At 42.9% G+C, this 25,317-nt stretch overlaps 1 protein-coding gene across 1 annotated transcript in view; it reads left to right on the top strand.

Moving 5' to 3' along the window:
- The first annotated feature begins 19,811 nt into the window (after nucleotides 1–19,811).
- LOC120936696 overlaps nucleotides 19,812–25,317 on the top strand; it is a 353,988-nt gene continuing 348,482 nt past the window's right edge. The window contains exon 1 of the mRNA XM_040349249.1: nucleotides 19,812–20,059. Coding sequence (XP_040205183.1) covers nucleotides 19,963–20,059 — 97 coding nt within the window. The 5' untranslated portion in view covers nucleotides 19,812–19,962. The remainder of the gene's footprint in view (nucleotides 20,060–25,317) is intronic.

The raw sequence follows: 25,317 nt of genomic DNA, 5'->3' as shown, positions 1-25,317 counted from the left end.
TGTTGAAGCGGCTGAAGCCGCAAAACTAGTAAAGATGTCCGATATGACTTTCAACCCACTATGCTTCTCCCAGTCCTGGGGACTACTATACTGGTGCTATGTTGGTCGTATATTGTTTATTTTTTAATTGTGTACCCCCCTTGTGTCTTCACTGATACTGTATTCAATAAAAATGTTTTTTATTATTTACCTGTTTCTTTGTACACTGTATACCTATGTTACTAGTACCGTGATAGTCCAATAATGGCCCTTAAAACCCCCCCATATTTGGCTCTTTGGTTTGGGGACCTCAGAACCAATTTTTATACATCTATACCCTGGATGATGGTACGCCCCCTTAAGTGTTTATTTATTCATACCCTCAGAGGTTACATATCAGCAGTCATGACATGTAATGATGATAGAAGTCCATATAGTGTAGTAATTCAGGTAAAATGTATTAAAATAAGTATTGATAAAAAATGAAACTTAACAGTGAGTGTAACTGACAGCAGGGTCATGCACAAGGAAACCCTAAAGAATCTTAACTTCCAGCCACGATCTAAATCTAGAGAGCAAGGAAAATAGATTACATTTTATATAATCCCACAATGCTGCATCTCACACCTAGGTATTGGAAGGACTCAACAACCCTATTCTATTATACAAAGTATAGTTAATCGAGTCTAGTGGTAGTTAAAATACTTAAGGCAATTTTTTTTACAACAAACATGTTAAAATCAATGGTTTTGCACAGAGCAGCCCCGATCCTCTTCTTTTTGAGTCCTCCACTGGCATTCCTGGCTCCTCCAACCTGTTCCCTGCCGAGTGCCCCAATACACTACTGAACGATGACAAGAAAAGCTATGTTACCCAGCATTAAGTCTTTTCTAGGGAGAATACCATGAGTACCGGAGCAGCAGGCATATTGATTAACATCTGGGTGGCTGGTATGCCATTCATTCATCAGGCTCAGTTCACCAGTTGCACCAGTGAGGTAAGCAAAGGTCCAGATTCATCTAGGCACACCTAAATGTATCTTTTGATAAGACCGTAATATTAATAAAATCTCCTAGAACAAAGTGCTTGAGTACCTCTGTGGAGTAAGGGGAAATGTTAATATTAGCTAACAAAAATAGAGTAAAACCTACAGTGCAAGACATGGAGATTTTTCTGCCCTGTTAATCTATTTTAATGTGGCTACAGGTGATTAGAATGTTCTGGTGAATAAAAATGCTAACTCCTATGCAGATTACATTAAAATAAGATCTGGTGATCCTGCCATGAAGATACTTCCTTCATGACAATTGCCTTCCAATTGTGCTGCATTTTCATCTGCTGTCCCTACTCTATGTGGAAGTTGTTCCAGACAGAAAGAAGCTGAAAGAGGCTGGAGAAGATTAGCAGAACTGAGATGCAAAAATTATGAAAAAAAAAATGCTTGTGATGCAATGGGGCTAATTTACTAGGGAAGGGATTTACAAGGGAATTTAAATTAGGTGAATGAGGCGAAGTTCTGCTGACATCCATCATTCAACCATAGGCACTTGATTTAGTATTCTTTGTAAAGGGAAATTTCACTACATTCATTAAAGTATAACTAAAGTATAACTAAAGGCATAATTTTTTTTAGTTTAGGATTGGAGAGGGATTAGAACGCTTGTCCATTTTTTTTTTTTTTTGCTGTCTGTGCCCTGTTAGGGAAATTCACCCTCTCTATTTGTCCTGTTTACCATTATCATGGAAAGTAAAAGAAAATCACACATTTTGGGTTGTCCCAAGTAAAGTAATACAGGGGACATTTCTCAATGGGGAAACTAGTTCTAGTGACCTGGGGGTCCCCAAGGAATTTTTTTTATTTTTAGGAATTTTCTCTCACTTCCTGTTTAACTATGGGACAGGAAATGAAGAGAAATATCCCCAATGGGACTCAGATGGCGGAAAAAAAAAACAGTTGGGGGTTATAATCCTTCCCTTACTTTGTCCAAAATGAAAAAAAAAAAGTTTTTACTATAGTTATAATTTAAGTTTTGGAGTACATTCCTTTTTTCAAGGTAAGCAGTCCGTTTCCCTTTAGTAAATTAGCCCCTTATAGCTTCAGCAAACTAAATACCATCTAATAAGGGTTTAGATCAGGGGTCTTTAAACGATGGAAATCTAGTTGTTCGGGAACTACATTTCCCATCATGCCTAGTCATGTCTGTGAATCAGAGTTTTACAATGCCTCATGGGACAAGTATTTCCGCAACAGCTGGAGGGCCGTAGTTTCAAGATCCCTGGTTTAGATCAACTTTAACTTTAAATATTATGTACTAACTTTTCTTTTTTGATTTCTGCTTCAAACAAACCTGATCTAGGCATGTAGAAGATTAAACATTATAGGCGTGCCCCTAAAATTTTCTGCAATGTAACAGCATTGTTATGTCTTTAAATTTCTTCACTGGCTGCTTGTCATTAACTGTTGTAAACTGGATGTTAGCTTCTCATTAAAGTACACTAAATTCTAGTTATTTTTAATTAATATAGATTCTTGTGGTTGGAACTGGGTTTCTGTTTTCATAGAGTGGCCAAGAGCAGAGCTGCAGTTCTCAGATTACTTACAACCCAACATGCATCTGAGCAATTTGAAAAAAAAAAAAAAAAACATGTTCCTCAGTTCAAACATAAACTAATATCCAGGCTTCTCCCAGTAAAAGGCTCAGCCTCTGTCAAAGCCCGTTTTATTTCTCAGCCTGTCTTTCCTCGTGGTAAATGAGGGTTTTCATCATAATAGAATTGTCGTTCTTTCATTTAGTTTTTGATGTTAGCTTTTGACCCATGCTGACCCTTTCTGTTGATGTGTAAGTGCTGGCTCGGTATTACCTGTACACAAGACATATAAAGCGGTTTGCCAATATTGGTGAGACATACATTTATCCGAGCCTAGAGCAAAGCATTTGACATTAGACTTTCATGATCTGATCTTTTACCATCCACACTCATAGTTCTAACTTGGAACAGCATTTTCCACATCGCTTTGAAAGCGTTTATAAATGCAGCTTATTCCCGGCTTTAGAGGGCAAATCTGAAGATTAGCCAGCTGTGTCTGACAAATTTAAAACATTGCAATCTATGGTAGTTTTGCTTTATTTATGCATTCCATGTGAACTACTGAGGAAGCACCTCTAGAGATAAACAGGGTACTGTTTTTAAGCTATGTTTTATTGATAAAGTAAATACAAATCACAAAATGTAATGCACACCGTTGCATATCAAACCATTGCTGACATATTTTTAAGCTTGATTCTCAGAATGGCATGAATATTTTGTTTTGCTTCAGCCATTTTTGTAAAACCTTACCCAACCATCAGACCACTTCAGCCTGTGGGAAAGCTAAAATGGAGTGGGTCACTATTACAAGTCAAATGTTGAATCTCAACATCCTTGCAGGCAATTCAATCACTTCAGGGGTTCTGTGGATAAGGGTCTGAACCTCTGTCAGATTTGTTATTGTTATTTGTAAAGCCCCATACACACTATCAGTTTTCCTGCAGGTTTTTCTCTTCAGGTTTACCAAAACCATCTAATATGAGGTCAAACCTCGAGAGTTTCAATTTGTATGCAATCAGGCAGGCCCTTGCACTACATGGTTTTGGTAAACCTAAAGAGAAAAACCTGCAGGAAAACTGATACTGTGTATGGGGCTTTACTTTTCTGGGGTCTCTTCACTTCCAATGTGAACCTCTCTCTGTATATTTTTTTATCTGTCTATGTCTCTGTTGAGCAGATTTCCCTTACTACCTGTTTTAGGTGTCCGTTTATGATGCAGTGAAATATATTCACTGCTTCATTCTCCGGCATTCTCAGAGGAAATCGTTCTCCTCTGGATGGCAGTTTATGAAGTGGTGTAGATCACTTCACCTTTGTATGAGTGAACTGTTCTACAAACGCTTCCAACAGTGGAGAACGCCCCCTGATACTGGAATCTCGTGATACTTAGCGAGATTACAGTACGACTGCTCTCATGTGCCCCCGGGGGCACGCAGCGTAGCGGCCGTGCCTTGTTGCTAGGACATGACCCTGATCTGTGTAAAGACCCACGGCCGCAGCTCCTTAACCATGTGATCGGTTGTGACCAATGCAGCCGGTCACATGTAAACACGGAGATGCCGGTAATTGTCTCTTCTCGCCTCACACTGACAGAGTGTGTGGAGAGGAGAGACGATCAGCGGCATCTCCTCACAGGGGACAGCTAGGTATATAATCAGGGCACTGATCATCAGTGCTCTGATTACAATTAAGTGCCCAACAGTGCCACAATGATTGCCTACTACTGCCTGAAATCATTGCCAACTAGTGCCCATAATTGCCACCAATCTGTGCCCAAAAGCGCCAGCAACCATTGCCCAAAAGTGCCAGTAATCAGTGCCCACAAGAGATGCCAGTCAGTGCTGGCTATTAGTGCTGCCCATCACTGCTGCCCACCAATGGTCATTACTTTTGCCCATCAATTCCACCCACCAATGCCTATCAGTGCCCATCAGTGCCACCCATCAGTGCCGCCTATCCATGCCACTTATCTGTGCCCACTAGTGCCACCTATCAGTGCCCATAAGTGTGGCATATTCGTGCCTCCTCATCAGTGCCACCTAATCAGTGCCTATAAGCGCTGTCTCATCAATGCCACCTCATCAGTGCCCATCAGTGCCGGCTCATCAGCGCCGCTTAGTGAGGGAGAAAAATTACTTATTTGCAAAATTTACTGACAGAAACTAAGAAACGTTTTTTTTTCAACATTGTTGGTCTTTTTTTGGGGGGGGGGGGGGAATAAAAAACTAGAAGTGATTAAACACCACCAAAAGAAATCTCAATTTGTTTGAAGAGAATTATACAAATTTCACATGGTTACAGTGTAGCATGACCGTGCAATTGCCATTCAAAGTGTGACAGCGCTGAAAGCTGAAAAATGGCTTGAGCAGAAAGGTTTAAGTGCCCTGTATTGAGGTGGTTAACCTGCATTTATAAGCACTTTTATGAATGAAACAAAACAGCCTTATGTATCCTGAAAAAACGTATTTTCAATATTGTTTATGAAAGTCATTAGTTGTAAGGACTATATATTTCCTCGATTCAGAATATTATATACACACTCATGCACATTTAGTAAATCACTGTTAAATAGGTTTGACATGCTGTAAAAACAATTCAGAATTACATGTTCCATTTTGTCAGAGGAAATTCTAGTTAGGTTTTATTTGTCTGATTAGATTGTAAACTGAGAGTCATAAAACTGGAAGCTGGTCTACTGCCAGGTTTATAGGAACAGATCATATTAACGGGACTGAAGATGTAAACAAATCAGCATGAGAACAATTCCCCTTATTATAACTTGAGATGAGCAAGCATTATTCATTCAGTGATGTGACTTGATCTGCGCTGATGACTAGAATCAGTGAATGATTCATAACTTGGATTAAAAAATTGTAAATCATGCTTGCCTTAATGAAAAATCTGAATGGGAATTCATATAGGATGATAAGTATTTTAATTGTTTATGTTCAATACAACATGGTGAAATTACACCAGCTAAATTTTTAGGGTCAACACTCTTAAAGCTTTAAATTATATATAAAGCTATTTTTGGATGGAACAGGGATAGATTAAAGTGGGCCTGAAGTCAAAAAGTGATGAATTTCCAGGGGACATTTTGGATAGGAGTGCTATCCTTTAAAATGTCCCCTTTGTCTTGAATTCCTCTTGGAAAATAATAGTGCAGTTTCTGGTGTGTGAAGGTGTCTAGGAACTCTTGTTCATAGTTGTATATCAGCAGTGAGAGATCTAAGGCACTTTTGCTTCTGACTGTAAGTCTTAGGCCTCGTACACACGATAGGTTAACCTCCCTGGCGGTATGATTCTGTCTGGAATTACGTACCAAAAGCGGTACAATTATTTGCAAGGAAATTTGGCGTTTTATACTGTAGGCCTGTAATTCTTAGGAATAACTCACTTAAATATGACCAAACAAGAATCTAATAGGCATCCCGGGTATGCCATTTTTTTAAAAACAAAATGATAAATTATAATATAATAAATAATTATAAATAATTATAACAAATAATAATATAATTCGAATAAAAATTATTCAATAATGTAATCAACTCAAAATCACTGAAATTTGCTCAGTTGCAGAATTGTCGCTGTCATTATTTTTTTTTTTTTTATGACGAATTTCCCCACAAATCGCTATCGCGCAATTCTGCAAGTGATTATAATTTATTATCGCTGTTTTCTAGCTGATCTAAAACCATTTTTGACATAGAGGGACACTTTTGGTTGCTATGGACAATCTATAGTTTGCAGGGAGAAAGAAATGTTTTTATTATATAAAAGAACATGTAGGGCACTGGGCAGACCACTAGGGACAAGGGGGGGTGTGTGTTTTTTTTACATACAGTACTGTAATCTATAAGATTACAGTATACTGTATGTAAGGTGTTTGTTTACTTTTTTGAATTTGGCGCCGATCTTCGCTCCCGTGCGTCGTAACGTCGCAGGGAACGGAGATCGGCGGCACAGGAGGACGCTGTGTGAATCGAGCGAGGTCCCACTCGCTCACACAGCGCGGTGACATCGCTGGATCCAGGAAAAGGTAAGCCAGCGCACGCTGCAGGCTCTGCATATCTACCCCGAACGTGACTCGGGGATACCGATCGCAGCAGAAAAAATCAACCCCGAGTCACGCTCGGGGATACCGCCAGGTTAAACAGAGGACAATGGTCTGATGCACCATTTTCATCGGTCAAAACCGATCGTGTGTGGGCCCCATAGGTTGTTTAACCATCGGTTAAAAAAAAGCCAACTTGCTTTAAATTTAACCAATGGATTCCTAACCGATAGGTCAAAACCGATCGTTAGTAGGCACAGCCATCGGTTAAAAATCCACGCATGCTCAGAATCAAGTCGACGCATGCTTGAAAGCAGTGAACTTAGTTTTTTTCAGCACATCGTTGTGTTTTACGTCACCGCGTTCTGACACGATCGTTTTTTTAACCGATGGTGTGTAGGCGCGACGGACCATCAGTCAGCTTCATCGGTTAAACGATGAAAATGATCCATCAGACTGATCGCCTGTACGCGGCTTTAGAAGATTTGGAGTGAGATTTAGTGATTTCGCTAATGTGCCGCTCTCTGTTCTCCTTGCTCTGATATGAGAAAGCAAAGCCCTGTGATTTAACCAAGATGGTCACCTCCACACAGTTCTACAGAGCAGAACAGAGCATGGTAAGTTAGCACAGGGGAATAATACATTTCAGGAGGACAACAGACAATATTGGTGACTATTCCATTACCCTTTGCCTCCTTATTTTTGGAAACATCTTCCAGACTTCAGTTCCTCATTAAACCTATGTCAGGTTTTTATTGGTGTCTGAGGTCCTGCTCAGAAAGCTCACTGTCCTTTTTCACCAGGTCCAGAAGAAGTTAAGGAACATCTAAAATTTGGAGTTTTTACCAGAACGGGAATAGAGGGGAAATCTTTCAGTATAGGCTTCTTGTCTAGTAACTAGGAATGTGCCAAACTACCCCCTGTTCTGTTCGCACCAAAACTTTCGAACATCGGGAAAGTTCGGAACTGAAAAACGAACCCCATTAAAGTCTATGGGACCCAAACGTGAAAAATCAAAAGTGCCCATTTTGAAGGCTTATATGCAAGTAATTGAGCATACAATGGTTATGGGGTCTGGGTACTGCCCTGGCGGACATGTATTAATAAAAAAAAAAGTTTGTAAACATAATTTCTAAACAGTGATTTATTGATGCTTAAAGTGAAAGTATAAAAATGAAAAATTCCTTTTAATATAGTGCCTTGGGGGGGTCCCCTTAGTCTACCTGTAAAGTGGCATATCTGCACTGTGTAAAGAAGCTGTTGCAGCAATAATTGCTTTTATAAAGCCCAAAATATCTAATTTCCCTGCAAGCTTTCTTTATTTTGTAAGCAATGGCTTGGGGAGCCAGTCTGTATGATGAGGCCACAATGTAGTGCACGGGAACAAGATTAGAGATTTTTAGCGAAGGCATGAGAAGCACACTTCTTGGGGGCCACGAGGATTAAAGTATCTGGAACTGACTCCTCCCAGCCACGTACCATCTCCTACTGTTTGACGTATGTCTTCCTCTGCTTCAATGCCTCCGAAACTGCCAGAATCCCCTTCCTCCTCTATCTCCTCTTGTGTGCTCTGTGGCATAGGAACAATGGTGTCTGCATAAAGTGGGCCTTGAGAGGAAAGTAAGTCATCCTCTTCCTTTCACTGCTCTGCCTCGAGTGCCGTGTCCATAATGCCATGCAGAGTCTGCTCCAGCAGGAACACAACCGGGATTGTGTCTCTGATGCATGCATTGTCACGGCTCACCATCCTTGTGGCCTCCTCAAATGGTGACAGTAGAGTGCATGCATCCTTTATGAGCAGCCATTGGCGTGGGGAAAAAAGATGAGCCGGTCTGAACCTATCGTTGTGCCATACTCACACAAGTACTTGGTGAATGCCCTCTGCTGCATGTGCAGCCACTGCAGCATTGCCATAGTCAAGTTCCACCTAGTGGGCATGTCACAATCAGGTGGTTTAAAATGGCTACACACTCTTCTGGCCTGCTTTAGTAGATCTTTCAACCCTGGGTACCTATTTAGGAAATGCTGCACCACCAAATTGAGGACCCGTGTCAGGCATGGCACATATGTCAACTTTCCCTGTCTAAGGGCAGACAGAAGGTTTGTGCCATTATCAAACACCACCATTTCTCCAGCTGATGTGGCGATGCCACCTCTTGGTGGCATGTCCCCTAGACATGCCGCTACATGGCACCTTTTAACCTGACTCATTGAATAGTCCTTTGAACGCTTAGGGGGTACTTGAGGTTCATAGGACAATTCAGCGGAGGAGGGCATGGAGGAGGAGGAGGAGGAGGAGGGGGTAAAGCTAACAAATCTGGCATCATCAGAAGCTGTATGGAGACATGGGGCACAACAAGCTGCAGCACTGAGCCCTGTTCCGCATCCTTCCGAGTTGCAAGCAGAGTTACCCAGTGTGTTGTAAACTAAATATATTGTCCCTGCCCATGCTTGCTGGACTACGTGTTAGCAGTAGGGATGAGCTTCGAGTTCGAGTCGAACGTAAGTTCAACTCGAACATCGGCCGTTCGACCATTCGTCGAATTACAACTTTATGGGCTGTTCGCACCAAATTCGAGTGACGTGTCACGGCCCATAATTTACTGCGGCATCGCAGTGCATTGCTGGTTGATGATTGGCCAAGCATGCACTATGACCCGCATGCTTGGCTAATCACAGCGCCATCTGTACAGAGAGCCATAATTGGCCAAAGCCAGGGTGGCTTTGGCCAATTATGTCTCAGGGGATTTAGTACACGCCCCACACTATATAAGGCCTCCTGCGTGACGGCCTTGTGTAATGTGTTGCAGTGGTGGTTAAAGACAGAGAGAGAGAGAGAGACAGTGTCATTTAATTTGAGTTAGAGCAGGCAAGTCAGTTAGCTTCAGTTACAGTGTGTAGAGGATATATATGCATCCCAAATGTTGTATATACTGTATATTTATACACTGTATTCAGTTTAGCTAGAGCCTTTCCTGTATTCTCTTCCTAATATACTGACAGGCAGTCAGGTGTTTGTGCTAGCTGCAGTATTTTCACTTAGTGTACTGTGTCTTTTACACAGTGTGCACCTAAATCTTACCTGAATACAATTGCTGGTGTTCTCATACAGATACAGGCAGGGACCTGCAGTATTTTGTTTTAGTGTCCTTTGCACAGTGTGCACCTAAAGATTACCTGAATACAATTGCTTGTGTTCTCATACAAATACAGGCAGGGACCTGCAGTATTTTGATTTAGTGTCCTTTGCACAGTGTGCACCTAAAGCAGGGGTGCCCAACCTTTTGAAGGGCAAGGGCCACTGAAGCGACTTGTTAACCGGTCGCGGGCCACAATAAATGGAGCGGGCAGATGACAGGCCGATGTCCACTTTGCATATGCAGAGCAGACAGGGGCACAGCCCACTCTACTCTATTGGCCCTCCAATCCGATCTTCCCAGATGGAAGGGGACAGATCCCCCTTCTGTTTTTTTTTGTGGATCGAATTAGAGGTAGGTGTGTGTAAATGACTACAAGTCCGTTTACATATGTGGCTCAGTAGAGGTAAACGAAGGGTCCGATTGGGTCAGACTGATCGTGTCAAAGGGGCCTATGGCTGCTTTCATACTGATGCGCTGCGATATACTCACACCGAGGGTGCAACACAGTGCACCTGTGGCTTTCCTGCAGTTAGCTGCACTTTGCCATAGACTTCTATAATATCCTGCAGGTGTGGTGCACTTTCTGAAGTACACCAACCCACAAGTAATAACAGTAGTCTATGGCTCAGTGCAGGTAACCCACAGGTGTTCTGCGCTGCACCTGCAAATTAGTTTGAAAGCAGCCCATTAACCACTGCAGAAAAGATATGTCCATATACACAATGATTTTAGTATTAAACTTACCTTTAATAACAGTCTTACATTCAGGTATCGCCAGCTGTTTCTGTCCCAGGCAGAGTGCATTTGGTATCACTCCGCCTGTGACAGGAGTTGGCGCTATACATAAAGCATCGGCTTATGTCAACCCGCTATTCCAGAGCAGGAGGTCGCGGGCCACATCAGAGGGCTCCGCGGGCCACATGTGGTCCCCGGGCCACTGGTTGGCCACCCCTGACCAAAAGCTTACCTGAATATAATTTCTGGTGTTCTCATACAAATACAGGCAGGGATCTGCAGTATTTTGATTTAGTGTCCTTTGTACAGTGTACACCTAAAGCTTACCTGAATACAACTGCTGGTGTTCTCATACTAATACCACAGGCAGGGAGCTGCATTTATTTGATTTAGTGTCCTTTGCACAGTGTGCACCTAAAGCTTACCTGAATACAATTGCTGATGTTCTCATACAAATACAGGCAGGGACCTGCAGTATTTTGATTTAGTGTCCTTTGCACAGTGTGCACCTAAAGCTTAGCTGAATACAATTGCTGGTGTTATCATACTAATACCACAGGCAGGGAGCTGCAGTATTTTCAGTTAGTGTACTGTGTCCTCTGAACAGTGTGCAACTAAAGCTAACTGAAGACAATTGCTGGTGTTCTCATACTAATAATACTACAGGCAGGCAGTTGATTCTGCTAGCTGCAGTCTAATCAGTATATATATATATATATATATATATATATATACATCCCAGCTTTGAGCTACATCTCCCTGAAGGCCATTAGTATGTCTGGAAGGACAACAAGGAGAGACAGACAGTCACAAGCCAATTAAAGAGGGCAAGCAGGCTCTGTGTCTAGAGGCAACAGTGCTGGTAATGGACACAGTGCATCCGCATCAGCACGTGGCCGTGGGACACCATTGTCCTTTTTTTCAGCAGCTGGCCGTGTTGAGCCACAACATGCCAAAGACTTGGTATAGTGGATGACCAAACCGTTCTCATCCTCCTCATCCTTTCTCACCCAGGCTCAGGGTACTTTGTCTGGCAAAGCGGCCTCTTCCCTCGGCTCAATGGCATCAATCAATCCTACCCTAGCCCCACCATGTCCTCCTGAGGAGTCCTGTTTGACCACAGTGTTGGGTACATGCTGCAGGAGGATGCCCAGCGTTTTGAAGGCTCCAATGATGGTACCCAGCTGGAGGAAGGCAGTAACGTGAGCCCAGAGAGAGGGGGTTACTAAGAAGGACAGCAATCTGGCAGTCATGTTCCCTCATCTGCAGCATACTGCCAGGTTTGCTCCAGTGATGAGGAGGGAGGGGATGATGAGGTCACTGATTCTAACTGGGTGCCTGATAGGAGAGGGGAGGAGGAGGATGAGGCATATCTCCAACGAGGCAGGATGCCCTCCAGGGGCCAGGTTAAGGGCAGCACACCGACTGCATTACACTGCAGAGCTCCGCATGTGCAGGACGCTGCTGTCTCTCCGCGTTATTCCAAAAGTTCTTTGGTGTGGACCTTTTTTGAGACGAGTGTATCAGATTGCACCGCTGCTATTTGAAACATATGTCTCAAGTGTATCTCACGTGGCCAAAACATCACCCGCTTGGGCACCACATGCTTGACCAGACATATGTCGACCTGCCATGCAGTTCGTTGGCAAGCGCACCTAAAAGACCCACACCAAAAAACAAAGTGGACCTCTCCTTGCTCCTCATCAGCTGGGATCTCCAACCCCACTATACCTTCAGTCCTCTCTGAAACCTGCACTGAGGAATGAAGGTGTAGAATTAGGTGTGTCACAGCCAAGTACTTGCCTGCAATCTGCTATCGGTACACCAACGTCAGACTGTACCAGGCAAATTTCCCTGCCCCAGCTGCTGCAGCGCCGAAAGAAGTTTTCTCCCAGCCATCCACATGCCCAGCGGTTGAATGCTAGCTTGGCTAAATTGCTAGCACTTCAACTGCTGCCTTTTCAGTTGGTAGACTCTACCCCCTTCCGTGAGTTTGTAGAATGTGCGGTTCCTCAGTGGCAGGTTCCCAAATGCCACTTTTTCTCATGGAAGGCTATTCTGGCTCTCTACTGGCATGTGGAAGGCAATGTCCATGCCTCGCTGGACAGGGCGGTCAGCGGTAAGGTGCATATGGTCCAGCAGGCATGGACAGGGACGGTACCTATCTTTCACGGTGCATTGGGGGACTCTGCTGGCAGCTGGGAAGGATGCAGGACAAAGTGCAGAAGTGTTGGAGGTTGTTCCACCACCACGCCTCCAAAATGCTACTACTGGTGATTCTGACACACCTCTCTCCTCCACCCCCTCCTCTTCTTCTACCTCCATGGCCTTTTCCTGGGCTTTGTCCTCTGAACCAGCAGTGCTTCGTAGGCGTTCAAGGGGCTACGCAAGTACGCAGGCAAAAAGATGCCATGCGGTGCTTGAGCTGGTGTGCTTGGGGCACAGGAACCACACTGAGGCAGAGGTTCTATCAGTTCTGCAGGGGCAGGCTCAGAGGTGGTTGACGCCATGATAGCTTAAGCCAGGAATGGTGGTTTGCGACAATGGCACCAACCTCCTCTCCGCCCACCGACAGGGACAACAGACCCATGTGCCCTGTTTAGCTCACGTCCTTAACTTGGTGGTGCAGCGCTTCTTGGGCAGGTATCCAGGCTTACAGGATGTCCTGAGGCAGGCCAGGAAACTCTGTGTGCATTTCTGCCGGTCATATAATGCCAGTGCTCGGCTGGCTGACCTCCAAAAGGAATACAACCTGCCCAAGAACGGCCTAATCTGTGACATGCCCACCAGGTGGAACTCTATGTTGGCCATGCTGCAGCGGCTGCACACGCAGTAGAGGGCCATCAATGAGTATCTGTGCCAATATGGCACAATGACAGGGTCAGGGGAGCTTGTTTTTTCCCCCCACACCAGTGGGCCATGATCAGGGATGCATGCACTCTCCTGTTACCATTTGAGGAGGCAACAAGGATGGTGAGCAGTGACAGTGCATGCATCAGTGACACTGTCCCTCTTGTCCACCGGTTGGAGCACACGCTGCATGGAATAATGGACAGGGCACTTGAGGCAGAACAGAGGGAGGAAGAGGAGAACTTCCTTACCTCTCAAGGCCCCCTTTATCCAGACAGTGTTCCTGCTGGCCCGCCTATCACACAGGAAGAGGACGAGGAGTAGGAGGAGAAGGATTGTGTCAGCATGGAGGTGGAGCATAGCACTCAGCATCAGCAGCAGTTTTCAAGGGATCAATTACAGTCCCAAAAAACACATGGACTTGTACGTGGCTGGGAGGAGGTGGCTGCGGATCCTGTTGTCCTCAGTGACCCAGAGGACTCCGCACCGAATTCCTCAGCAAACCTACTCTGCGTGGCCTCCCTGATCCTACAAAGCCTGCGGAAGGATCCTCGTATTCATGGTATCAAGGAGAGGGATTATTACTGGCTGGCAACCATCCTTGATCCACGTTACAAGGATAAGGTTGCGGACCAGAGGATGAAACATCATCTGGAGGCCTTGCAGAAAGGTCTGTGCAACGCGTTCCAGAGACTGGGAGGTTACAAAATCCTGGTCCTGGACAACATGTTGCTGAGGCTTCAGTCAGTCAAAGAAGGAGCGGTGTAGAAGATGTGAACTGAACCCGGGGTGTTCGGCTCATCCCTAGTTAGCAGTAACGTGGACTTTGCGGTTGTTTGGGAGTCGTATATATATATAGCGTTAAACTTGTAGTAACGCAATGAAATATACGGCGTTAAACTTGCAGTAATGCACAGAACTATATGGTGGCAAACTTGCAGTAACGCAATTAAATATATGGCGTTAAACTTGATGTAACGCAATGAAATATACAGCGCTAAACTTGCAATAATGCACAGAACTATATGGTGTTATACTTGAAGTAATGCAATGAAATATATGGCATTAAACTTGCAGTAATACAATTAAATATATGGAGTTGAACTTGGCATAATGCACAGAACTATATGGTGTTAAATTTGCAGTAACGCACAGAACTATATGGCATTAAACTTGAAAAAATGCAATGAAATATACAGCGTTAAACTTAAGCTATATGACGTTAAATTTGCAGTAACGCACAGAACTATATGGTGTTAAACTTGAAGTAACGCAATGGAATATACAGCGTTAAACTTGCAGTAATGCACAGAGCTATATGGCGTTATACTTGCAGTAACGCTATAAAATATACGGCATTAAACTTGCAGTAATGCAAGGAAATATACAGCGATAAACTTGACATAACGCACAGAACTATATGGCATTAAACTTACAGTAACGCACATAACTATACAGCGTTAAACTTGCAGTAACGCAATGAAATATATGGCGTTAAACTTGCAGTAACGCACAGAGCTATATGGCATTAAACTTGCAGTAACGCACAGAACTATATGGCGTTAAACTTGCAGTAACACAGAACTGTATGGTGTTAAACTTGCAGTAACACAATGAAATATATGGCAGTAACACAATGAAATATACAGCGTTACACTTGCAGTAACGCACAGAACTATATGGCGTTAAACTTGCAGTAAAGCACAGAACTATATGGTGTTAAACTTGCAGTAACGCAATGAAATATATGGCGTTAAACTTGCAGTAACGCACAGAGCTATATGGCATTAAACTTGCAGTAACGCACAGAACTATATGGCGTTAAACTTGAAGTAACACAGAACTGTATGGTGTTAAACTTGCAGTAACACAATGAGATATATGGCAGTAACGCAATGAAATATATAGAGTTATACTTGCAGTAATGCAATGAAATATATGGCATTAAACTTGCAGTAATGCAATGAAATATATGGCGTTGAACTTGGCATAATGCACATAACTATATGGCGTTAAACTTGCAGTAACGCACAGAACTATATGGCATTAAACTTGCAGTAACGCACAGAACTATATGGTGTTAAACTTGCAGTAACGCAATGAAATATATGCAAAAAATGGTACTACAGCGCTAATTAAATATTGAAAATTATGACATTAAGAAAATTACCAAATAATAAACGCAGCAATAATGATGTATGTCAAACAAATAGTGCAAATAAATATAAAGTAATACGCGCTGAATATTAACTAAAATAATGTTAAAACCGTAATACAAGTGGTTCAAATTCCAAAAAAACAAAAAACAAAAATGTATGGTTACCCATGACTAAGTCACGTGTCTAGTGACGTAACGCGTGGGGGAGGAGTTACGAGCGGGACGGATCGCTGATACGAATGAGGAGAGTGCATCAGACATGCTGAGCGGCTTAATCGGTGGATTGGTGCCTTGTTGTTCAATGCTGTTTTAAACTCGGTGGATTCGTGAGTGTGACCTTGTCAAGAGGCCATTTATCTTTTTCGTTTTGTTCATGCTATTTGCGCTATGAGATCCCTTTCTTATGTTTGTTTTCTATGAGCTGTATCAGTGTGGAGGAAGCGCTGCACATATATGAAACAGAAGTTTACAGAGTGTGACTACATCGCACATATTTCAATCATTGCACTTGTCTGGGTGTTGTTCACAGGAGAAGCACTGGTGCATATCTATGCAATTGGACTAATTGTTTTTTGGATTTAATTAATCTCTGTATACATATATTTTTGTTTTTTTGGATTTTGAACCACTTGTATTACGGTTTTCACATTATTTTAGTTAATATTCAGCGCATATTACTTTATATTTATTTGCAATGAAATATATGGCAGCAATGCAATGAAATATACAGAGTTATACTTGCAGTAATGTAATGAAATAAATGGCATTAAACTTGCAGTAATGCAATGAAATATATGGCGTTGAACTTGGCATAACGCACAGAACTATATGGCATTAAACTTGCAGTAACGCACAGAACTATCTGGCATTAAACTTTAAGTAATGCAATGAAATATACAGTGTTAAACTTGGCGTAGCGCACAGAACTATATAGCATTAAACTTGCAGTAATGCACAGAACTGTATGGCGTTAAACTTGCAGTAACGGAATTAAATATATGGCGTTAAACTTGCAGCAACGCAATTAAATATATGGCTTAAAACCTGCTGTAACGCACAGAACTATATGGTGTTAAACTAGCAGGAATACAAAGAAATATATGGCATTAAACTTGTAGTAACGCAATGAAATATACGGCATTAAGCTTGCAGTAACGCACAGAGCCATATGGCGTTAAACTTTCAGTAACGCAATGGAATATATGGCGTTAAACTTGCAGTAATGCACAAATCTATATGGCATTAAACTTGCAGTAGCGCAATGAAATATACAGCGTTAAACTTGCAGCAACGCACAGAACTATATAGCAATAAACTTGCAGTAATGCAATCAAATATATGGTGTTAAACTTGCAGTAACGCAATGAAATATATGGCGTTAAACTAGCAGGAATGCAAATAAATATACATGGTTAAACATGGCGTAACACAGAATTATATGGCGTTAAACTTGTAGTAATGCACAGAAGTATATGGCATTAAACTTGCAGTAACGCAATGGAATATATGGCATTAAACTTGCAGTAACGCAATGAAATATATGGCATTAAACTTGCAGTAACACAATGAAATATACAGCATTAAATGTGGCATAACGCACAGAACTATATGGCATTAAACTTGCAGTAACGCAATGAAATATACAGCGTTAAACTTTAAGTAACGCACAGAACTATATGGAGATAAACTTGCAGTAACGCACAGAAAAAAAACTGTGTGTAAATGGTCACTACACTTACACTGACTGAGCTTTCCCTACATTCACACTAATGTAAAGATCAATAGTGGTCGCACTTATCACGTACCTTAAGGTAGAGCCTGATGAGCAGAGAAAGCCTCTTGTACCTCTCCGGTTCAAGGACCACTGAGTTTGCAAAAGTGGCTACGAGAATGTGGTGGGGTAGGAGTGCCTGTGATGTTCTCCATAGCAGGAGGACACTTGTAGAAGCCAGCAGCAGTAGTGGAGCTGCAGTTGGTGGCTGTGGGTGCAGGCACTTGTGGGTGCAGGCACTTGTGGATGCAGGAATGTTGGTGGTGCCGTGTACCGCAGAAGCAGGTACATGGAGGCCAAAGCAAGGTGCAGAGTGAGATAAGCTGGGCCTGATACAGAAGAATAAAGGTACATCAGAGATAACGCTTAAGAACTGTCAAGTTCAGGCAGAGGTTTGGCAACAGAGAAATCCAGAGGTAAGACAGAAGAAAGGTCAAGCAAGCCGAAGTCCGGAATGAAGAGAATCAGAGTAGTAAGGAGGCCAGGTAACGATCAAATCAAGGACAGGCACGGGGAACATAATACAGGGAGAAACTGCAGATCAGATGGCATAGTCCCTAGTCCATCACTGAACTATCCCTACATTAAGGCCCCGTACACACGAGAGGATATCCGCCGGACCGTTTCCAGCGGATAAATCATCTGGCGGATTTGTATCTGATGACTGTACACACCATCAGATCGAAATTCGCGCGGAATACATCCGCGGTGACGTGTCGCGCCATCGTCGCCGCGACGTGCGCGACGCTAGAAGCATGCTAAGAAATTTTTATCCGCTGGGAATCCGTCGGCTGGATTTTTATCCGCCGGGAAATGTCCACTCGGACGTACACACGACCGGGTCTATCTGCTGGAACTGATCCGTGGATCAATCCCAGCGGATAGATCCGGTCGTCTGTACGAGGCCTAACACTAATGGTCACACTGCACCAAACTGATATTTTACACTGACAATAGAATCAGAATAGAACACTATAGCACACTAGCTGCCTAGTAGCCCTGTTCTATCTCTCTGCACACCACTATCACACTACAAATGGCCGCTATAGAAAGAATATTTTTATAGTGTGGGGCGGGATTAAGAGCAATGAGCCATGGGCCCCCACCAGTGGTGTTGCTAGGTCTACAAAAGATCTGGGGCTAGAGCCCAAATCAGAGAAGTAAAAAAAGTCATACGCTTGGGAGGGCATACACATGTATATAATATACGTATGTGTGTGTGTGAGGGGGACTCTCTGGGAACCTGGATGTATGGGGGGCTCTCTGGGGACTCTGATGTAAGGGGGGACTCTGCGGATCCTAATGTAAGGGAGGCTCTCTGGGAACCTGGATGTATGGGAGGCTCTCTGGGGACCCTGATGTAAGGGGGATCCATACTCAGATATGTAACGATATTTCATATATATATATATATATATATATATATATATATATATATGTATATATATATATATATGTATATATATATATATATATATATATATATATATATATATATATATATATAATATTATGAAATATCGTTACATATCTGAGTGTGGATCCCCCTTACATCAGTGTCCCCAGAGAGCCTCCTCTAACATCAGAATCCTCAGAGAGCCTCCCTTACATTAGTATCCCCAAAGTCCCCCCTTACATCAGGGTCCCCAGAGAGCCCCCCATACATCCAGGTTCCCAGAGAGTCCCTCTCTTACATCAGGGTCCTCAGAAAGCCCCATTACATCAGGGTCCCCAGAGAGACCCTCCTTACAGCAGGGTCCCCAAAGAGCCCCCTTACTTCAGGGTCCCCAGAGGGCCCCTCCTTACATCAGGGCCCCCAGAGAGCCCCTTCCTTACATCAGGGCCCCCAAGAGAGCCCCTTCCTTACATCAGGATCCCCAGAGAGCCCATTCCTTACATCAGGATCCCCAGAGAGCCCCTTCCTTACATCAGGGTCCCCAGAGAGCTTCCATATATCAGAGTCCTCAGAGAGCCCCTCCTTACATCAGGGTACCCAGAGAGCCCCCTTACATCAGGGTGCCCAGAGAGCCCCCCTTACATTAGGGTCCCCAGAGGGCCCCCTTACATTAGGGTCCCCAGAGAGCCCCTCCTTACACCAGGGTCCATAGAGAGCCCCTTCCTTACATCAGGGTACCCATCGCTTTTTTAATAAGGTGACCAGATTTTTTTAATGAAATCCGAGGACATTTTATTGACAAATGGTAAACTATTTTATAAGCATGTTTTCCTAAAATTATATATGCAGTGTATGTGGTATGTGTGATCTGAGCCTGAACAACAATATAGTTATGGTTTGGAGATTCCAGCTTTAACAAAGACATGAATAAAGTAAAGCTTTCATTGTCTAAAGTGATAGTGTGCTTTGGTTGCAGGATATTGCGAATTATAAAAACAGAAAACAGTAAGCTTTGTAAAGATCATAATAGTGAAAGAGAAGGATTATGTACACATATGTTTAAATTGTTACACCTCATGCTGTTAACACTTATGAACGAAAAAGTAACTAAGCAACATTATATACACAAAACAAGCAGGACAAAGGTGATTACATTGTATACTGTTGAGGGAAATGCTTTGCATTACAACATGACAGACAAGACTAGCAAGAAATCCCTAATGAGGAGAAGACAGAAAGGTGGCAAAGAGAACTGTGCGAAGACGTCTACTGTGGTGAAGGGCAGAAGACATGGAGATGACTGGAGGCAATGGCGACTTGGACTATGATGGTTATAGTAACTCAAAGCCATCACACAGGGGCATGAAACAGGCTTATTCACTTTCTGGTGAGTGCTGAGCATTATCAAACTTTATTTATGCCAGTGAGGCTTCCTTCATTCACTGTATGCAATGAGAATGTTTAAATGTGTTCTGGATAAGTAATTTAAGCATAAGAATGGAGAATGGATGATGATGATCTGTGTAGAAAGGGAGATCCCTTCTTAGGATACTGACTTTTTTTAGTTTACTGAAAGTAAATAATGGAAAGGCCACAGGTTTATTAGTACAGTAATGCCCCGTACACACAATCGGAATTTCCGATGGAAAAAGTCCAATGGACTTTTTCCATCGGATTTTCCGATCGTGTGTAGCACCATCTGAGTTTTTTCATCAGAAATTCCGACGAACATGTTCTATATTTTTCCGATGGAACTCCGTCGGAATTCCGATGTGATTTGGCCAGGCAAAAGCCTGATCGTGTGCACACGGCATAAGGTGTTCTTTAAAAACAATCCAGGCAAGTAGTTAAAGTTGTCATGAAGCTAGTAAATCTGAATCAGTGTTGCCAACCTACCAGATTAAAATGTACTGACACGATTCCCAAAATTTACTGGCACAGCCACATTTTTACCGGCAATTCCAAAAGTTACACATTTACAGTTGTAAGTGCAAATTTCAGTATTTAGGCTACAAACAAGTACACTATGCAATTAGCAATTTGATTTAAGGTATAACTATTAAGGCAAAAAATATATTTCTTATATTATTTTTCATATAGTAAGTAGTAATTAATGGGCAGCACACATATACATGAATTTGACTCTCACAATGACATTGACAGCAGTGTGCAGCAGCACAGATGATTATTACATCTCAACTACATGACACGTCCCCTCCTGAGTCACAGTGACAGTCTCTCTCCACGTCAGGTGGTCCCTTCAGTCCATTCCAGTTCATACAGCACTGAGGCCCCGTACACACGACCAGTTTCCTCGGCAGAATTCAGCTTCCGACCGAGTTTCTGGCTGAATTCTGCCGAGAAACCCGGCCGTGTGTACACTTTCGGCCGAGGAAGCCGACGAGGACCTCGGCGAGGAAATAGAGAACATGTTCTCTATTTTCTCGTTGTTCTATGGGAGAACTCGGCCCGCCGAGGTCCTCGGCGGCTCCAGGACTGAACTGGCCGAGGAACTCGATGTGTTTGGCACGTCGAGTTCCTCGGCCGTGTGTACGGGGCCTCACAGTTCAGCTCCTGGCTTAAAAAAGAGGTGTTTTGGCGCTACAATATACAAGTGATCAAAATTCAACCAAATATTGTGTCTATAATCAAATCAAGTGTATAAACACCAATACAGAAATCAACAATTCATAAATCATTAATTCATATATCATAAAGTGCTGGAGTGTTCATTCAATTCATATAATAACATGCTTTTAGTGTCCATTCAAATTACTCCACACATACACTATATGGCCAAAAGTATTGGGACACCTGCCTTTACACACACATGAATTTTAACTACTTAAGCCCCGGACCATTTTGTAGCTAAAGGACCAGGCCACTTTTTGCGATTCGGCACTGCTTCGCTTTAACTGACAATTGCACGGTCGTGAGACGTGGCTCCCAAACAAAATTGGCGTCCTTTTTTTCCCACAAATAGAGCTTTCTTTTGGTGGTATTTGATCACCTCTGCGTTTTTTATTTTTTTGCGCTATAAACAAAGATACAGCGACAATTTTGAAAAAAATTCAAATTTTTTTACTTTTTGCTATAATAAATATCCCCCAAAAATATATAAAAAACATTTTTTTTCCTCGGTTTTGGCCCATACGTATTCTTCTACTCTAATTCATCCCAAAGGTGTTCTATCGGGTTGAGGTCTGGACTCTGCAGGCCAGTCACGTTTCTCCAACCCAAACTCGCTCACCCATGTCTTTATGGACCTTGCTTTGTGCACTGGTCCAAATCATTTGGCGGAGGAGGGATTATGGTGTGTGGTTGTTTTTCAGGGGTTGTACTTGGCTCCTTAGTATCAGTGAAAGGAACTCCTAAGGCGTCAGCATACAAGACCTTTTGGACAATTTCATGCTCCCAACTTTGTAGGAACAGTTTGGTGATGGGCCATTCTTGTTCCAACATGACTGTGCACCAGCACACAAAGAAAGCCCATAGAGACATGGATAAGCGATTTTGGGGTGGAGGAAATTGACTTGCCTACACAGTGTCCTGACTTCAACTCTTCTGGGAAGAATGTCCACAATGTTTAGGAGTGTGTCTATGGGAATGTTTGACATTTCTTCCAGAAGCGCATATGTGAGGTCAGGCACTGATGTTGGACACAAAAGGCCTGGCTCACAGTCTCCTCTTTAATTCATCTTAAAGGTGTTTTATCGAGTTGAAGTCAGGACACTGTGTAGGCCAGTCAATTTCCTCCACCCCAAAATCGCTTATCCATGTCTCTATGGGCTTTCTTTGTGTGCTGGTGCACAGTCATGTTGGAACAAGAATGGCTGCAAAGGTTTGGCCAACTCAATATTAAATCCAATGGACTAAGACTTGGATGCCATTAAAGTTCATAAAAAGGCAGGTGCACAGTCATGTTGGAACAAGAATAGCTGCAAAGGTTTGGCCAACTCAATATTAAATCCAATGGACTAAGACTTGGATGCCATTAAAGTTCATGAAAACGCAGGTGTCCCAATACTTTTGACAATATAGTATATATAGGAAGTGGTGTATCAGCCAAAAAATTTGGGCTACATTCAGGTGGCTGAATATGTTTGGCCACATACAAACTGGCCGATTTCCTGCTGCCAGTTTGTGTGTGGTCAAAACCCTGCAGAAATGCCAATCCTGGACGTACACTGATTGGGGTTGATTTACTAACACTGGAACACTCAGAATCTGGTGCAGCTATCCACGATAGCCAATCAGCTTCTAACTTCAGCTTGTTCAATTAAGCTTTAACAATGAAACCTGGAAGCTGATTGGTTTCTATGCAGAGCTGCACCAGATTTTGCACTCTCCAGTTTTAGTAGTCTCCCCTATTGTGTCCAGGGTTGGTATTCACATATTACTGTTCAAACCGGTGGTTACATGCGAACAGCAGCAAGGTCTGCGATTGATAGCTGCTGCCGGTCAAACACAGTGATTGCAAGCAGCTTTGACAACCACCGGCTAGATTCTACAGATTTTTTTCTGCAGCCATCCCTGGCCGCACGTATCCAGCTGGCTGAGTATAGATAGTAACAAAGCATGCAGTATTGCGTCTCATCCATTACTGCCTGAACTTTCCAGGACTTTGTTTTTCTTCTATATTAGAAAATGTGGTAACACTGCGCATGCCTAGGGATGATTACAATACATTTTTATTTCCCCCAAACTTTGACAAAAATCTGGAGGTTTCAGTAAAGTGTAAAACTTTTGATGAGTCAATGGTGAAGGCAAAAAAAAATAATTACAAACACAAAAAGAAACAAACTAAACTCCTCTAAATACACATTCATCCTAAACAAAACCCATACATTCTATAGAAGGGGGGAATTAAAGGGGTGTGTGTAAAAAACTTTGCATAGCTGTTCATCCATTGAAACTGTGTTTAAATTATTTCTGGGGAAAAAAAAATATTCTCAAACTGTATTCTCTGCAAATCAAATGTTATTCATTGAAAAATAAACAATGGGAATGGGAAAAATACCACATTATGGCTACTAGATAGCGCGGAGTATGATAGGAATAAAATATGCTCCTTAGCTCCATCTAGTTGTCATTAATGGCATTTTCCCCATTCACACAGCCATCGTTAAAAAATCTTGCGGTCTCCTTCTGGTCCCTTCCGTGATAGGCGGAACTCTGTCTGCTGAGAAACGCCTATCACGAACGTTCTCTCATCCTCACCCATCCCAGCAGACACTGTGTTCAGTGTTCTGTCAATCACGGACGCCTTTTCATCCTCGGACAAGAGGACGTCCATGATTTGCGGAACACTGAACACAGTGTCCGTTGGGAAACTGAGTCAGAGGATGAGAGAACGTCCGTGATAGGCGGAACTGTGTCTGCTAAGAAACGCCTATCATGGAAGGGACCAGGAGGAGACTGCGAGTTTTAAGCAATGAATGGACGCCTGCAGCCTCTCAATTTCAGGTACACTGACAATGGGCACAGTGACAATAGGCACAGTGACGATGGGCATAGTGACGATGGACACAGTGAGGATTGGCACAGTGAGGATGGGCACAGTGACGATGGGCACAGTGATGATGGGCACAGTGACGATGGGCACAGTGAGGATGGGCACAGTGAGGATTGGCACAGTGACAATTGGCACAGTGAGGTTGCAATGGGCACAGTGAGGTTGGCACAGTGAGGTTGCAATGGGCACAGTGAGGCGTGCAAATGAGCATTGTTGACCCTCTTTTCCGCTTACAGTAGCTGCTGCATTCTCACCCTCGGCTTACAGGTGAAACTCGAAAAAATTTGAATTTTGGGCAAAAGTTCATTTATTTTACTAATGCAACTTAAAAGGTGAAACTAATATATGAGATAGACTAATTACATGCAAAGCAAGATAGTTCAAGCCATGATTTGTCATAATTGTGATGATTATGGCTTACAGCTCATGAAAACCCCAAATTCACAATCTCATAAAATTTGAATATTGTGAAAAGGTGCAATATTCTAGGCTCAAAGTGTCCCACTTTAATCGGCTAATTAAGCCATAACAACTGCAAAGGGTTCCTGAGCCTTTAAATGGTCTCTCAGTCTGGTTAAGTAGTAATCACAATCATGGGAAAGACTGATGACCTGACAGTTGTGCAGAAAACCATCATTGACACCCTCCATAAGGAGGGAAAGCCTCAAAAGGTAATAGCAAAAGAAGTTGGATGTTCCCAAAGTGCTGTATCAAAGCACATTAATAGAAAGTTATGTGAAAGGGAAAAGTGTGGAAGAAAAAGGTGCACAAGCAGCAGGGATGACCACAGCCTGGAGAGGATCGTCAGGAAAAGGCCATTCAAAAGTGTTGGGACTTTCACAAGGAGTGGACTGAGGTTGGAGTCAGTGCATCAAGAGCCACCGGATCCTGGACATGGGCTTCAAATGTTGTATTCCTCTTGTAAAACCACTCCTGAAAAACAAACATAGTCAGAAGCGTCTTACCTGGGCTAAAGAAAAACAGACCTGGTCAGTGGTCCAAAGTCCTCTTTTCTGATAAGAGCAAATTTTGCATCTCATTTGGAAACCAAGGACCCGGAGTATGGAGGAAGAATGGAGAGACACACACTGCAAGATGCTTGAAGTCCAGTGTGAAGCTTCCACAGTCTG

This window comes from Rana temporaria, chromosome 4 (genome assembly GCF_905171775.1).
Source record: "Rana temporaria chromosome 4, aRanTem1.1, whole genome shotgun sequence".
Taxonomy (NCBI): Eukaryota; Metazoa; Chordata; class Amphibia; order Anura; family Ranidae; genus Rana; species Rana temporaria.
Note: the sequence above shows the minus strand (reverse complement) of the source record. Positions and strands in the feature narration are given on the sequence as shown.